At 45.1% G+C, this 15,881-nt stretch overlaps 1 protein-coding gene across 1 annotated transcript in view; it reads left to right on the forward strand.

The window, feature by feature from the left end:
* LOC115478317 (pseudouridine-5'-phosphate glycosidase-like) overlaps positions 1 to 12,626 on the forward strand; it is a 770,820-nt gene extending 758,194 nt beyond the window's left edge. Inside the window, exons 12-13 of the mRNA XM_030215622.1 lie at positions 11,824 to 11,890; positions 12,481 to 12,626. Of these exons, the coding sequence (XP_030071482.1) occupies positions 11,824 to 11,890; positions 12,481 to 12,626 (213 nt within the window). The remainder of the gene's footprint in view (positions 1 to 11,823; positions 11,891 to 12,480) is intronic.
* The last annotated feature ends 3,255 nt before the right edge of the window (positions 12,627 to 15,881 follow it).

The raw sequence follows: 15,881 nt of genomic DNA on the forward strand, positions 1-15,881 counted from the left end.
AGTCCCCTGAGGCAGAATGTATACCGAACAATACTGGATAACTGATTTGGCTATGGACTCTACTGACTTTTAAAATGTGTATGTTGATGTTTACTCTATATGCTTCTATGATTTATATTTATGTTTTATTAATTTTATTTACATGTTTATAAATGTATTATATCTATTCAGCTTACCTTTTATGTTTTTATTGAATCACATTATTTTTCTGATTATTTACTTTGCTTAAATGGATACTTATTTTGATCTGCTGCTTTCTTTTATATTGTTTTGTGTGTGTGTGTGTGTGTGTGTGTGTGTGTGTGTGTGTGTGTGTGTATATATATATATAGTTGATATGCATAAATGCAAAAGTCTGAATGCATGTGTACAACATATGTTCAAATAGGTTTCCATGATTGGGAAAGGCATTGAGGCTAGTGAGCATGTTGGCACCTCCAAGAGTTTGGAAGGAGATCAGAGATGAGAAAAAGCTGACTGCTGAGAATATCCTAGAGCCTTGGACTATCCACATGTGGAGGAAAAGACAACTGCAATGTCAGAACAGGTTGATATTTTGGAATACACACTTAGCTAAAACCTTAGAGAAAATGGCACCACTAAACAAGGTCTTATTCCCCACTTGCAAACGTTCACCTTTGGTTTCTCCAGAACTTCAGACCCTTAAGTGTGAAGGATGGAAACTGGAGATGGCATAAATCTTCCATGGATGAGGACAGGCTAAACTGTAAGTATCACATGACAAAGTACTGCCAAACCTTAACAGCAACCAAAAAACATTTCTCAATGCATTGAACAGGCTGCCAATTCAACCAAGGACCTGTTCAGCATAGTAAACAGCCTACAGCAAGCCCCACAACAGAACCAACCTGCCCAGTTACAGCTGAAATGCAGTGATTTTGTTGCATACTTTGCCAACAAAATTAAGTCTCCACCAGGATTTACAGGCAGTCCCACTCATTCTCCAATCAGCTAACCAGGACGCACAAACTCATTCTCTTCTGACACAGACATATGGGAATCTTTTAACCCAATAACAGAGGAGGGCCTTGACAAAATCCTATGAGACTTTTGACCGACTACCTGCTCCTTCGACACCCTGCAGTGTGTACTTTGCTAAAGAATAACAACCTTGACCAGGACAAATTTAAAACTTACCAGCCAGAATCCAACGTTCCATTTCTAGGAAAACTTATAGAGCAAACAGTCTGTGATCAGCTCAGTGATTGACTAGATGAGAGAAATTGGCTAGATGTATGTCAATCTGGATTCAGACCCAGTTATGGAACAGAAACAGTCAGTGGCGTTCCGAGGGGTGCTGACACCTGGGGCGGATCGCCGATGCACCCCGCCTCCCGGGTGCAGCACCCCCCCCCCCGTGCAGCACGACCCCCCCCCCCCCCAGAGAAGGGACACCCCCCCACCCGGCGAAAGAACCCCCCCCGGGTGCACGCCGTTGGGGGGGTACCGCGCGCCGATCAGCGTCGTTGGTTTCCATGCTCCCTCTGCCCCGGAACAGGTTACTTCCTGTTCCGGGGCAGAGGGAGAATGGAAACCAACAATGCTGACTGGCGCGCGGCATCCCCCCAGCGGCATGCACCCAGGGCGGACCACCCCCACCGCCCCCCCCCCCCCTTGGTACACCACTGGAAACAGTCTTTATATCTCTATCTTCAGAGAAACCAAGATAGGGGATTTGCCTTGGTGTTAGCACTGCTAGATTTCTCAGCAGCTTTTGATACTGTGGATCACTATATCATGCTAGCAACTGGCAGAAACAGGTATCAGTGGAACAGTACTTGCATGGTTCAGATCCTATCAGACAGGCAACATCCTTAGTGCTTGGCAGCACCTCATCGCCACCAAGGGGCATAGACCTATGGGGTACCATAAGGATCAATACTGTCACCTATTCTGTGCAATATCTACCTCCAAGCCACCTAGCCAAGCCAATTTGGTTGATGGATACTCTGTTTTACATCTATGCGGATGACTTGCAGCTACTCATACCCATTGAACATGACTTTTTACCCATAGCCCTGAATAAAGTGACTATCTGTCTAACATCAATTCAAGAATGGACTAAAAACATCAAACTTTGCCTTAACCCAGGTAAAACAGAGCTTCTATTGGTCCTTAGCACAAGTGGGGCACATACCTGACATCAAAATCTCTTTTGGAAAATATGAGCTCCCCCTTCAAATCACAAGTCAGAAACCTTGGAATACTTAGATTCAACACTTACTCCGATCCCCCAAATCCAAGCAACCTTCAAGAGCAGCTTGGACAATTATGCTGAATTTCTCCTTACATTGAGAAGGCACTCCTTGTCTCAGTTGTGCATGCCATGATAACATTAAGACTGGATGAATGTAATGCACTCTACACTGCTGCGACTACAAAGGGTCTGCACCAGCTCCAATTGATTCAGAATGCTGCAGCAAGCCTAATAGAAGGTTGTAAGCGATGTGATCACATCGCACCATTTTTGCAAAACCTTCACTAGCCACTAGTACAATACAGGGCCAAATTTAAAACTCTGACCTTCAAGGCCCTTAAAGGAAATGGCCTAGAGTACTTAAACAGGATCTCCCTCTAGACACCTCCAAGGTCACTAAGGTCCTCCAAAGGAGTATCCCAAACCCCCACCTCCCCCACATACAATGACAGTTGCACATACTATAGCAGGACATGTTTATTCACTCCTACCCTAGCTAAGATAATATTTAATCACCATTCTGACCTCATTTGCAACTTTCTTTAAAGTACTACCTTATTTTCTTACTCCTGTTACTCTATCTTATCTACAGTGGGGGAAATAAGTATTTGATCCCTTGCTGATTTTGTAAGTTTGCCCACTGACAAAGACATGAGCAGCCCATAATTGAAGGGTAGGTTATTGGTAACAGTGAGAGATAGCACATCACAAATTAAATCCGGAAAATCACATTGTGGAAAGTATATGAATTTATTTGCATTCTGCAGAGGGAAATAAGTATTTAATCCCTCTGGCAAACAAGATCTAATACTTGGTGGCAAAACCCTTGTTGGCAAGCACAGCGGTCAGACGTCTTCTGTAGTTGATGATGAGGTTTGCACACATGTCAGGAGGAATTTTGGTCCACTCCTCTTTGCAGATCATCTCTAAATCATTAAGAGTTCTGGGCTGTCGCTTGGCAACTCGCAGCTTCAGCTCCCTCCATAAGTTTTCAATGGGATTAAGGTCTGGTGACTGGCTAGGCCACTCCATGACCCTAATGTGCTTCTTCCTGAGCCACTCCTTTGTTGCCTTGGCTGTATGTTTTGGGTCATTGTTGTGCTGGAAGACCCAGCCACGACCCATTTTTAAGGCCCTGGCGGAGGGAAGGAGGTTGTCACTCAGAATTGTACGGTACATGGCCCCATCCATTCTCCCATTGATGCGGTGAAGTAGTCCTGTGCCCTTAGCAGAGAAACACCCCCAAAACATAACATTTCCACCTCCATGCTTGACAGTGGGGACGGTGTTCTTTGGGTCATAGGCAGCATTTCTCTTCCTCCAAACACGGCGAGTTGAGTTCATGCCAAAGAGCTCAATTTTTGTCTCATCTGACCACAGCACCTTCTCCCAATCACTCTCGGCATCATCCAGGTGTTCACTGGCAAACTTCAGATGGGCCGTCACATGTGCCTTCCGGAGCAGGGGGACCTTGCGGGCACTGCAGGATTGCAATCCGTTATGTCGTAATGTGTTACCAATGGTTTTCGTGGTGACAGTGGTCCCAGCTGCCTTGAGATCATTGACAAGTTCCCCCCTTGTAGTTGTAGGCTGATTTCTAACCTTCCTCATGATCAAGGATACCCCACGAGGTGAGATTTTGCGTGGAGCCCCAGATCTTTGTCGATTGACAGTCATTTTGTACTTCTTCCATTTTCTTACTATGGCACCAACAGTTGTCTCCTTCTCGCCCAGCGTCTTACTGATGGTTTTGTAGCCCATTCCAGCCTTGTGCAGGTGTATGATCTTGTCCCTGACATCCTTAGACAGCTCCTTGCTCTTGGCCATTTTGTAGAGGTTAGAGTCTGACTGATTCACTGAGTCTGTGGACAGGTGTCTTTCATACAGGTGACCATTGCCGACAGCTGTCTGTCATGCAGGTAACGAGTTGATTTGGAGCATCTACCTGGTCTGTAGGGGCCAGATCTCTTACTGGTTGGTGGGGGATCAAATACTTATTTCCCTCTGCAGAATGCAAATAAATTCATATACTTTCCACAATGTGATTTTCCGGATTTAATTTGTGATGTGCTATCTCTCACTGTTACCAATAACCTACCCTTCAATTATGGGCTGCTCATGTCTTTGTCAGTGGGCAAACTTACAAAATCAGCAAGGGATCAAATACTTATTTCCCCCACTGTATATGTTCCATCTTTGCTTACACCCTATGCTGTCTATGAAAATGTTTTATTTTGTATTGTTGACATTGCAATATATCCAGTGGTGTGCTGGAGCCGGTTGTTAAATTTTTAAAGATCTTGCGAGCCGGTTGTTCTGCACGGCGAGCCGGCTCCGGTAAACGAGGTAAGCATGGCAGGAGGATGCCACAAGCCTGCTTACCCAGCTTACCTCACCTCCCACAGCTTTCATTTGCCTGTGCCCGCCCCGCGCCAGCCTAGGGGGGGGGGGGTTAAAAAAAGATTTAAGTCCCGCCTTCTGATATCATTTCCTCTTTCCATGGGGGCGGGACTCTGAGAGAACGAACTCAAGAAGGAAAGGCTAGAGACGGGCAGGGCTTTCAATGACGTGGCCGCTTCGACAGAGGTAATAAACAAGAGTTAAACCCCGCAAGGTGGCACAGTGGCAGGAAGAAAAAGGGGGATGTTGGGGGGAGAAGAGAGCAGGCAGGTGAATATGTATGGGAGAGGAGGATGGGGGCGAAGGAGAATCACTGGACATGGATGGGAGCGGGAGGTGAGGGCAGGGGAGAGAGGAGAATTGCTGGGTATGGATGGATGGATGGAGGGGGCAGGGGAGAGATGAGAATTGCTGGGTATGGATGGATGGAGGGGGCAGGGGAAAGAAGAGAATTGCTGGGTATGGATGAATAGAGGGAGCAGGGGAGAGAAGAGAATTGCTGTATATGGATGGATGGATGGAGGGCAAGGGAGAGGAGAGTTGCTGGACATGGGTGGATGGAGGGGAGGGCAGGGGAGAGAGGAGGGTTGCTGGACATGGGTGGATGAAGGGGAGGGCAGGGGAGAGAGGAGGATTGCTGGACATGGATGGGTGGAGGAGAGGGAAGAGAGAGAGGAGAATTGTTGGACATGGATAGAGGGGAGGGGAGGGAAGGGAAGACAGGAAGGAGATGCACATGGATGGAGGGGAGAGCGAAGAAATTCTGGACATGGATGGAGGGCAGGGAAGAGAGAGGAAGTGAGAGGAACATGAATGGAGGAGAGAGAGGAGAAATGCTGGACATGGATGGAGGGGGAGAGGAAAAATGCTGGACATGGATGGAGTAGAGGGAACGGAGAGAGAAGAAATGCTGGACATGGATGGAGGGGAAGGAAGAGAGAGGAAGGAGATGAGATGAGGGAAAAGGAAGAGAGGAGAAAAACTGCACATAGATGGAGAAAATAGGCAGAAGCTGGATCCACTGGACAATCAAGTCTGCGGAGGACCCAGCTTTTATTTACGGATGTAGGGCAAGAAATGAAGAAGAAAGGTGGAACGTAAAGAAATAAATGGAAAGGAAGCCCTGGAAATGGAGTTAAGAGGACAGATAGCAGCAGAATCAGATACTGGGCCAGCATGATCAGAAAAACAAAGTCACCAGACAACAAAGGTAGAAAAAAATCATTTTATTTTCATTTTAGTGTTTGGAATATGTCCACTTTGAGAATCAGGTACTCAACGTTAAAAGTTAATATTTATTTACTGATTTATGGCATTTTATCCCACATTAAACATGAATTAGATTAGAACCTGGGGTCATTTAATTTTTTTTCCTGGAGAGAGTAATGCATTGCCCCTCCCCAGGCTCTCTCCCCGGCTATAGCCAGTTCTGCAATTTGGGGGGGGGGGGGGGCGTAGAGGTGGACAGGTGGGGCGCAGAGGTGGACCGGGGAGAGAGCCTGTAAACATTTACCAGCACACCACTGAATATAGCATTCTATGCCGTACTATGTATTATTTGAACATTTTTACTGCTGTTTGAATTATTCTTGCTGTACACCGCCTTGAATGAATTCCTTCAAAAAGGCGGTCAATAAATCCTAATAAATAAATAAATATGTAGAAGACATGAAACCCTATTTTATATAGAACATAGAGACGAGAACTAAGATGTCTAGGTTGAGATGTACTCAAGTTCCAGTGGTATTTTAGAAAACAATCTGCTGATGGTAGAACCTTTTCTATTATACTGTACATGCAAGAGTGCACATGTATTTGCTGGCATGTGCAGTGAGAGAAGTCATGGCTTTCTGATTTTTACATGTATATGTAATATATACCTGTAAATGCTGCTATTTCTACATGCAAATCACAAATAGGGTTTCTAAAATAACCCTTGTGGTCTGGTGAACAAAACAGTACAGTCTCTTTGAAAGCTTTGAGAAGATAAAGGCCAAATAGCACATCCAGTCTACTCACCCTCTGAAACCTCTAACTTCCTTTTCCTAAGTGATTCCATGTGCTTATCCCATGCCTTCTTAAATTCTGACACAGTCCTCGACTTCACAACCTCCACTGGGAGGCCATTCCATGCTTCCTTCACCCTTTCTGTGAAATAATACTTTCTTAGATTACTCCTAAGCCTGTTCCCTCTTAACCTCATCATATGCCCCCTCGTTCCAGAGTTTTCCTTCATTTGAAAAAGACTCACTTCCTGTACATTAATGCCCTTGAGATATTTAAACATCTCTATCATATCTCCTCTCTCCCTCCTCTCTTCCAATGTATACATGTTGAGGTTCCTAAGTCTGTCCCTATATTTTTTGTGTTCAAGACCACTTACACATGTCATTCACCAAAGGGCCTTAGAAGCTCTGGTTAATTAAATCTGGCAAGTTGGAGACAATAACAAAACATTTTGTATTGATTGTAGGTTTTTATTGGATGTATCTATAACCTTGGAAAGAACCCAAAATGGGGTACAAAAATAAAGAATTTTGACCATGGGTGCAGTTTGACTGTTTCATTTGGGGGGGGGGGGGGGGGCAAAGAGGTGGGGCATATTAGCATATATATGCAAAGGAATATGCTAATATGGAGGAAGGAAGGGAGAAAGAGCTGGCTTTTTTTGGGAAGTCAAAAGTTTAAAAGCATTTATTAGTATGTCTGTAGTTGGGGATAAAGACAGAGAGCCTGTTGTTTTAATCACTTTGCACTAATCACGGGAGCTCTGGAGGCACTGCAGACCAAGTATAACACCTTTGTTTTCCCCGGCAGGGAATGTTTAATGCTGTGAGAATCGGAAGGCAGGGAGGGTGTGGGCTATGATGTGAGACTGCTACAGTTCCAATCCAGAGACATTTGGTCTAAAGGACACTACAGCACTACTGAGCACTGCAATTTAAAAATAACAAAAATGTTCTTTAGCTGGGTTATATATTTTTTAGTCAGGTGGAATTATTGGAAATGTTTTTGGGAATAACCATAATGAATATGTATGAGCTATCAAGCCAGCTCTTTCTCCCTTCCTTCCTTCCTTCCCTCCTTCCTTCTTTCCTCCTTACCCAGCACTCCCTCTTCCTCTCCAGTAGTATTTCCCTACCCCCCCTTTCTCATACCATGCCAGTGTTGACCTTAGAAATGCATAGGCTCTACATGTAGATCGTTCAAGAAGTAGTATGTCATGATTTAGGCTCTAAAACCCTTTCTGATGTTTTGGTGCCACCTCAGTAAGGCCAACACACAATCTCTCCACTGCAAAACGCTATATACAAACTTGTGCAAAAACACATTCATAACCATACCAAACCATGGCAGCACTAATTCCAAGGACAGGACGAGCTACAACCTTATGCGTGGAAAGGCAGAACTGTAATTACACCAGCTCTAAAACACCAATATACTATCTCAGGAAAAAAACAAAACAAAAAGGGCTGCAAATACTACATGCTAGCAGAATACTGCACCTTGATCACACATGAAAAACACATGACACAACAGACATGACACAAGGAACTAGAAATCAAAACATAGTAACATAGTAACATAGTAGATGACGGCAGAAAAAGACCTGCATGGTCCATCTAGTCTGCCCAAGATAAACTCATATCTTGAATTTGTACCTGTCTTTTTCAGGGCACAGACCGTATAAGTCTGCCCAGCAGTATTTCCCGCCTCCCAACCACCAGTCCCGTCTCCCATTACCGGCTCTGGTACAGACCGTTTAAGTCTGCCCTCCCCTATCCTAGCCTCCCAACCACCAACCCCTCTTCCCCCCACCTGCTCCGCCACCCAATTTCAGCTAAGCTTCTGAGGATCCATTCCTGCTGCACAGGATTCCTTTATGCATATCCCATGCATGTTTGAATTCCGTTACCGTTTTCATCTCCACCACCTCCCGCGGGAGGGCATTCCAAGCATCTACCACCCTCTCCGTGAAAAAATACTTCCTGACATCTTTTTTGAGTCTGCCCCCCTTCAATCTCATTTCATGTCCTCTCGTTCTACCGCCTTCCCATCTCCGGAAAATATTTTTTTGCGGATTAATACCTTTCAAGTATTTGAACGTCTGTATCATATCACCCCTGTTCCTCCTTTCCTCCAGGGTATACATGTTCAGGTCAGCAAGTCTTTGGTCATACGTCTTGGAACGCAAATCCCATACCATCCTCGTAGCTTTTATTTGCACTGCTTCCATTTTTTTAACATCCTTCGCAAGGTACGGCCTCCAAAACTGAACACAATACTCCAGGTGGGGCCTCACCAACGACTTGTACAGGGGCATCAACACTTCCTTTCTTCTGCTGATCACACCTCTCTCTATACAGCCTAGCAACCTTCTCGCTACGGCCACCGCCTTGTCACACTGTTTCGTCGCCTTCAGATCCTCGGATACTATCACCCCAAGATCCCTCTCCCCCTCAGTACCTATCAGACTCTCCCCGCCTAACACATACGTCTCTCGTGGGTTTCTACTCCCTAAATGCATCACTTTGCATTTCTTCGCATTGAATTTTAATTGCCAAACCTCAGACCATTCTTCTAGCTTCCTCAGATCCCTTTTCATGCTTTCCACTCCCTCCCGGGCGTCCACTCTGTTGCAAATCTTAGTATCATCCGCAAATAGGCAAACTTTACCTTCTAACCCTTTGGCAATGTCACTCACAAATATATTGAACAGAATCGGCCCCAGCACCGATCCCTGAGGCACTCCGCTACTCACCTTTCCCTCCTCCGAGCAAACTCCATTTACCACCACCCTCTGTCGTCTGTCCGTCAACCAGTTCCTAATCCAGTTCACCACTTCGGGACCTATCTTCAGCCCATCTAGTTTATTTAAGAGCCTCCTGTGAGGAACCGTGTCAAAAGCTTTGCTAAAATCTAAGTAGATTACGTCTATAGCACGTCGATGATTCAATTCTCCAGTTACCCAATCAAAGAATTCAATGAGATTCGTTTGGCACGATTTCCCTCTGGTAAAACAATGTTGTCTCGGATCTTGCAGCTTGTTGGCTTCTAGGAAATTCACTATCCTTTCCTTCAGCATGGCTTCCATTACTTTTCCAATAACCGAAGTGAGGCTTACCGGCCTGTAGTTTCCAGCTTCTTCCCTATCACCACTTTTGTGAAGAGGTACCACCTACGCCGTTCTCCAGTCCCTCGGAACCTCTCCAGTCTCCAAGGATTTATTAAACAAATCTTTAAGAGGACCCGCCAGAACCTCTCTGAGCTCCCTCAATATTCTGGGGTGGATCCCGTCCGGTCCCATGGCTTTGTCCACCTTTAGCTTTCCAAGTTGTTGATACACACTCTCTTCCGTGAACGGTGCTATATCCATTCCATTCTCGGGTGTACTTTTGCCAGTCCCTCGCGGTCCTTCTCCAGGATTTTCTTCAGTGAAAACCGAACAAAAGTATCTATTTAGTAAATTGGCTTTTCCTTCATCATTATCTACATAGCGGTTCGCTGTATCTTTTAGTCTCACAGCGAACATGAAGGCAAAATACTGAACTGGAAAGTTACCTCAAGAAGTCAGACTAGAGAAATTGAAACTTACATGCAAAATATCACAGATGCACATTTCCAAAAGCTGACATATTCCAATTAATAAATTCTGAATAAAATACTTTTTTCTACCTTTGTTGTCTGATCATTTAGTTTGTCTATTCACTTTGGTCCCAGTGTCTTCTGTTTTATGCAGTGTCTTCTTTCCATTTGATATTTTTTCACTCACCAAGTCCACCATCCTCCTGTGTCCTTATGCATCTTGTCTACCATCTGTAGCCCTGTCTCTATCCTTCCTCCAGTTTCAGCATCTGTCCTCAAAGTGTTCCGATCCAGCCCTTAAATTCAGCAGTTTTCCCTCCATCCATATCCAGCATTTCTCCTCACTCTCCCCCCTCCATCCATGTGCATCTACTTCCTGTCTTCCCTCCCCTCCATCCATGTCCAGCATTTCTCCTCTCTCCCTTCCCCCCATTGTGCATCTCCTTCCTTCATCTTTCCTTCCCTTCTTCCTTGTCCAACATTCTCCTCTCTTCCCTGCCCTCCACTCCATCCATGTCCAGCGTTTCTCCTCTCTTCCCTCTCCTTCATCCATGTGCATCTCCTTCCTGTCTTCCCTTCCCTCCATCCATATCCAGCAAATTTCCTCTCTCCCCTGCCCCCTCCATCCATCCATGTCCAGCAATTCTTCTCTCTCTCCATCCCCTTCTCCCTTCTATCCAGCATCTCCCCCTCTCTCTCCCCCTTCACAGCATCTCCCATTTCTCTCTCTTTCTCTGTCTCATTCCTTTCCATCATGTTCTTTTCCCCCTTCCATTCAGCATCTCCCTCTCTCTCTCTCCCCTTTGCAGGATCAATGTCCTCCCTCACTTCCCTTCCCTGCCTCATGTGTCCTCTCACTCACACTCTCTACCCCCCCCCCCCCAGCAAAGTTAGGGAGATAGGTGCCAAACTACTAGCTACTCCTCCTGGCTGTTGCTATGGCAGCCAGGAGGAACCGCGAGTTTCTGTGCTTTACCCTGCCCTTTCCTGCCTCTATCTCGCTTACTCTCTCCATCACCACAGCACCCGACGCTGCTACAAAACAAAATAAAAACGTGCACGGGGCCGTGCTCCTGTGCGTGCTGCTGCCGGCTTCTCTCCTTTCTCTGGAAACAGGAACTTATATTATGAGGCGAGTGAGGGAGAAGGAGGTTGGCCAGCAGCGGCGCACACAGCAGGAGTACGGCCCCGCGCACGTTTGCATTATGCTTTGCCAGGGACAGGGAGGGAGGGAGGGAGGGAGTGAGCGAGAGGCAGGGAAGGAAAGGGAAGAGCAAGGAAGTTCACGGTTCCTCCAGGCTGCCATAGCAGCGGCCGGGAGAAGAGAACATTGTGGTGGGTTAGTCCAAGGAGGTTTGGGTAGGAGCAGCTCATTTGGGGGGGCATTGCTCCCCCTCGCTCCCCAAACTGCGCCCATGATTTTGACAGATAGACAACACGGCTCATTTTCAAAGCACTTGGACTTACAAAGTTCATTAGGCTTTTATGGAACTTTGTAAGTCTAAGTGCTTTGAAAATACACCTCAAACTCAACAAAGATTCTGAAAGAGAGCTTATTAAGAAGTAAGCAAGAAAATGTAATATTTTTGGTACATCTAAATCTTGTCTTACTTTTTCAGTTTGGTGGACAGACAAATCCTTGCATAGTATACCAGTCATTTGGTGGTGTGGGGAGGAACCTAGCAGGTAATGTATGTTTTGTTTAGGGATAAATAAATTAATTCTGTACCTTTGCAGACTATTGATGAATGATCCAGTGATGATCCCAGGTCGGCTGCGACCCGGGGAGGATCGCCGATGCGCACCGCCCCCCCCCCCCGGGTGCAGCACGACCCCCACCCAGCGCATCAACCCCCCCCCCCCCCCCCCCGGGTGCATTTTTAGCTGCTGGGAGCAGCCGCACGGCTCTCGGCTCCACTGGCTCCCTGCTCCCTCTGCCCTGGAAGTAACCTGTTCCGGGGCAGAGGGAGCAGGAAACCAGCGGAGCCGACAAGCGCATGGCTGCTCTCTGCACCCCCTCAGCAGCGTGCACCCGGGGTGGACCGCCTCCACCGCCCCGCCCTTGGTACGCCGCTGGAATGACCAGAATCTATCACAAAACACCAAATTTGTATGTCTTCGGCCCAGCAATCTGTTAACAGCTTGTTTTCATAGCTAACCAAATAAAGCCTCTGTTTTCAACATGGGTATCTTCATTTTTCCCACTGACCATAACTGGCATGTTTACTTTGTACAGAGTGGTTAATTTGTTCCTTATATGTTCTTTTACTTTCAAGATATCCTGTACAATAATTCTGATACTTTTGTGTTATATGTTTTATCACATATGAGACATGGATTTTCATGGTTACATTTCTTCATTTTCCTGAATCAGTCTACAGGTGCCCTGGATACAGATTGCAAGTTGGACCAGGGACACTGACTGATGTTGTTCAGAAGTTTATTTTGGATATAATGAATGAAGTACTTTGTAGGGCTGTACCGAATATTCATATTCAGTTCGATTCAGCCTTGAATAGTGTCCCAAATGCATTTGGCTGAATAGTGATTTAAATTCAAATACAAATAATCCAGGGATCTACTGTGCTAAATCCTACTGAAATAAACACTTGATCTTTGATTTCACATTGCTTATTTTATTATTTGTTATGTTAAAGCTCAATGCCCATTATTCATATTCGTATTTGGCCGAATAACATTTTTTATTATTAGTATTCAGACAAATAGTAAAATATGCTATTCGGTACAGCTCTACTTTGTGTACAGTATATTACAATTTATGGATATTATGGGGCTCATTTTCAAAACAGAAAAATGACTAAAAAGCAGTTTAAAGCAGCATTTGGGGGCAGGATTTGGGCGATCCAAGAACTTGGACATTTTTCTGCCATAATGGAACATAGCAAAAACATCCAGGGCTAAAAGTTAGATGTTTTGGTCTAGACTTGTTTCAATCACAACTAAGTCACAAAAAGGTGCCCTAAAGCAGTGTTTTCCAAGTCGGTCCTGGAGTACCCCCTTGCCAGTCAGGTTTTCAGGATGAGTGGAGGAGTGGCCTAGTGGTTAGAGCACCGGTCTTGCAATCCAGAGGTGGCCGGTTCAAATCCCACTGCTGCTCTTGTGATCTTGAGCAAATCACTTAACCCTCCATTACCTCAGGTACAAGCTTAAATTGTGAGTCCTCCTGGGACAGAGAATTATCCAGAGTACCTGAATGTAACTCCCCTTGAGTTACTACTGAAAAAGGTGTGAGCAAGATATAAATAAATCTACAATGAATATGCATGAAAGAGATTTGCATACAATGGAGGCAGTGTATGCAAATCAATCTCATGCATATTCATTTTAGATATCCTGAAAAACTAACTGGCAAGCAGGTACTCCAGGACCAACTTGGGAAACACTGCCCTAAAGGACCAGATTTCCACTAAGGGGATTAAGGCATGACCCCCTTTACTTCCTCAATGGTCACTGACCCATTCCCCCCCCCCCCCCCCAAAGATGTGAAATAAGCAGTATTTACCAGCCTCTATGACAGTTTCAGATGTTATGGACAGTCCTATTAGAGCCACACAAAGTGGAGGAACACTCAGTCCCTACATCAATCCACAAGAGAGAGTCCAAGGAGTGGGGTAGAAAGTCTCTTCCAAAGCACCAAGGGAGGCGTTAGTTCAAAAAGATGATCTTTATTTGAAAAGCCTTTCTACCCTACTCCTTGGACTCTTTCTTGCAGTCCTATTAGAGCAGCATGCAGGTCCCTGGAGTAGCCTACTGGTTGGTGCAGTGCACTATAGAGCAGGGGACACAGGCCAATATCCCAATCTAACTGTTACACATGTGGTGGAAAGTGTGAGCCCTCCAAAACCCACCAAAAGCCTACTGTACCCACATATAGATGACACCTGCAGACATAAGGGCTATTGTAGTGGTGTACAGCTAGGTAATTTTTGGTGGGTTTTGGAGGGCTCATCATACAATATAACAGAGGGAGATAGGAACAGTGAGATGTGTACCTGAGACCTTTTATGAGAAGTTCACTGCAGCTCCCCCTAGGGTGCCTCACTGCTCTGCTAGGAGGTCTGTGGTGCCAGTCTACTAAGAATGCTGCCCCCCCCCCCCCCCCCCCCCCATCCACATGTCCCAATGGCTTGTTTTTGTGAGTTTTTCCCTTAGAATTATTTTTTTTAATGGTCACAAATGTAAAACACACAACACAAAATATCTACAAAATGTCTAGAAAATGGCCATTTTCTAAATGAAAAGATAGACGTCTTTCTGGTTTGAAAAATGCCATGTTCACTACTTGATTTTTGGACATTTTCAGCAAAACACCCAAAATTGTAATTAGAACTTCATATCATAAGTACATAAGTATTGCCATACTGGAAAAGACCAAAGGTCCATCGAGCCCAGCATCCTGTTTCCAACAGTGGCCAATCCAGGTCACAGATACCCGGCAAGATCCCATAAATGTACAAAACATTTTATACTGCTTATCCCAGAACTAGTGGATTTTCCCGAAGTCCATTTAATAATGGTCTATGGACTTTTCCTTTAGGAAGCCATTCAAACCTTTTTTAAACTCCATTAAGCTAACCGCCTTTACCACATTCTCTGCCAATGAATTCCAGAGTTTAATTACACGTTGAGTGAAGAAAAATTTCTCCGATTTGTTTTAAATTTACTACATTGTAGCTTCATTGCATGCCCCCTAGTCCTAGTATTTTTGGAAAGCGTGAACAGACGCTTCACATCTACCCGTTCAACGCCACTCATTATTTTATAGACCTCTATCATATCTCCCCTCAGCCGCCTTTTCTCCAAGCTGAAGAGCCCTAGCCGCTTTCGCCTTTCCTCATAGGGAAGTCGTCCCATCCCCTTTATCATTTTTGTCACCCTTCTCTGCACCTTTTCTAATTCCACTATATCTTTTTTGAGATGCGGCGACCAGAATTGAACACAATATTCAAGGTGCGGTCGCACCGTGGAGCGATACAAAGGCATTATAACATCCTCATTTTTATTTTCCATTCCTTTCCTAATAATACCTAACATTCTATTTGCTTTCTTAACCGCAGCAGCACACTGAGCAGAAGGTTTCAACATATCATCAACGACGACACCTAGATCCCTTTCTTGGTCCGTGACTCCTAACGTGGAACCTTGCATGACATAGCTATAATTCAGGTTCCTCTTTCCCACATGCATCACTTTGCACTTGCTCACATTAAACATCATCTGCCATTTAGACGCCCAGTCTCCCAGTCTCGTAAGGTCCGCTTGTAATTTTTCACAATCCTCCTGCGATTTAACGACTTTGAATAACTTTGTGTCATCAGCAAATTTAATTACCTCACTAGTTACTCCCATTTCTAGGTAATTTATAAATATGTTAAAAAGCAGCGGTCCCAGCACAGAGCCCTGGGGAATCCCACTAACTACCCTTCTCCATTGAGAATACTGACCATTTAACCCTACTCTCTGTTTTCTATCTTTTAACCAGTTTTTAATCCACAATAGAACACTACCTCCTATCCCATGACTATCCAATTTCCTCTGAAGTCTTTCATGAGGTACTTTGTCAAACGCCTTCTGAAAATCCAAATACACAATATCAAATGGCTCACCTTTATCCACATGTTTGTTCACCCCTTCAAAGAAATGTAGTAGATTGGTG

This window comes from Microcaecilia unicolor, chromosome 10 (assembly GCF_901765095.1).
Source record: "Microcaecilia unicolor chromosome 10, aMicUni1.1, whole genome shotgun sequence".
Lineage (NCBI taxonomy): Eukaryota > Metazoa > Chordata > Amphibia > Gymnophiona > Siphonopidae > Microcaecilia > Microcaecilia unicolor.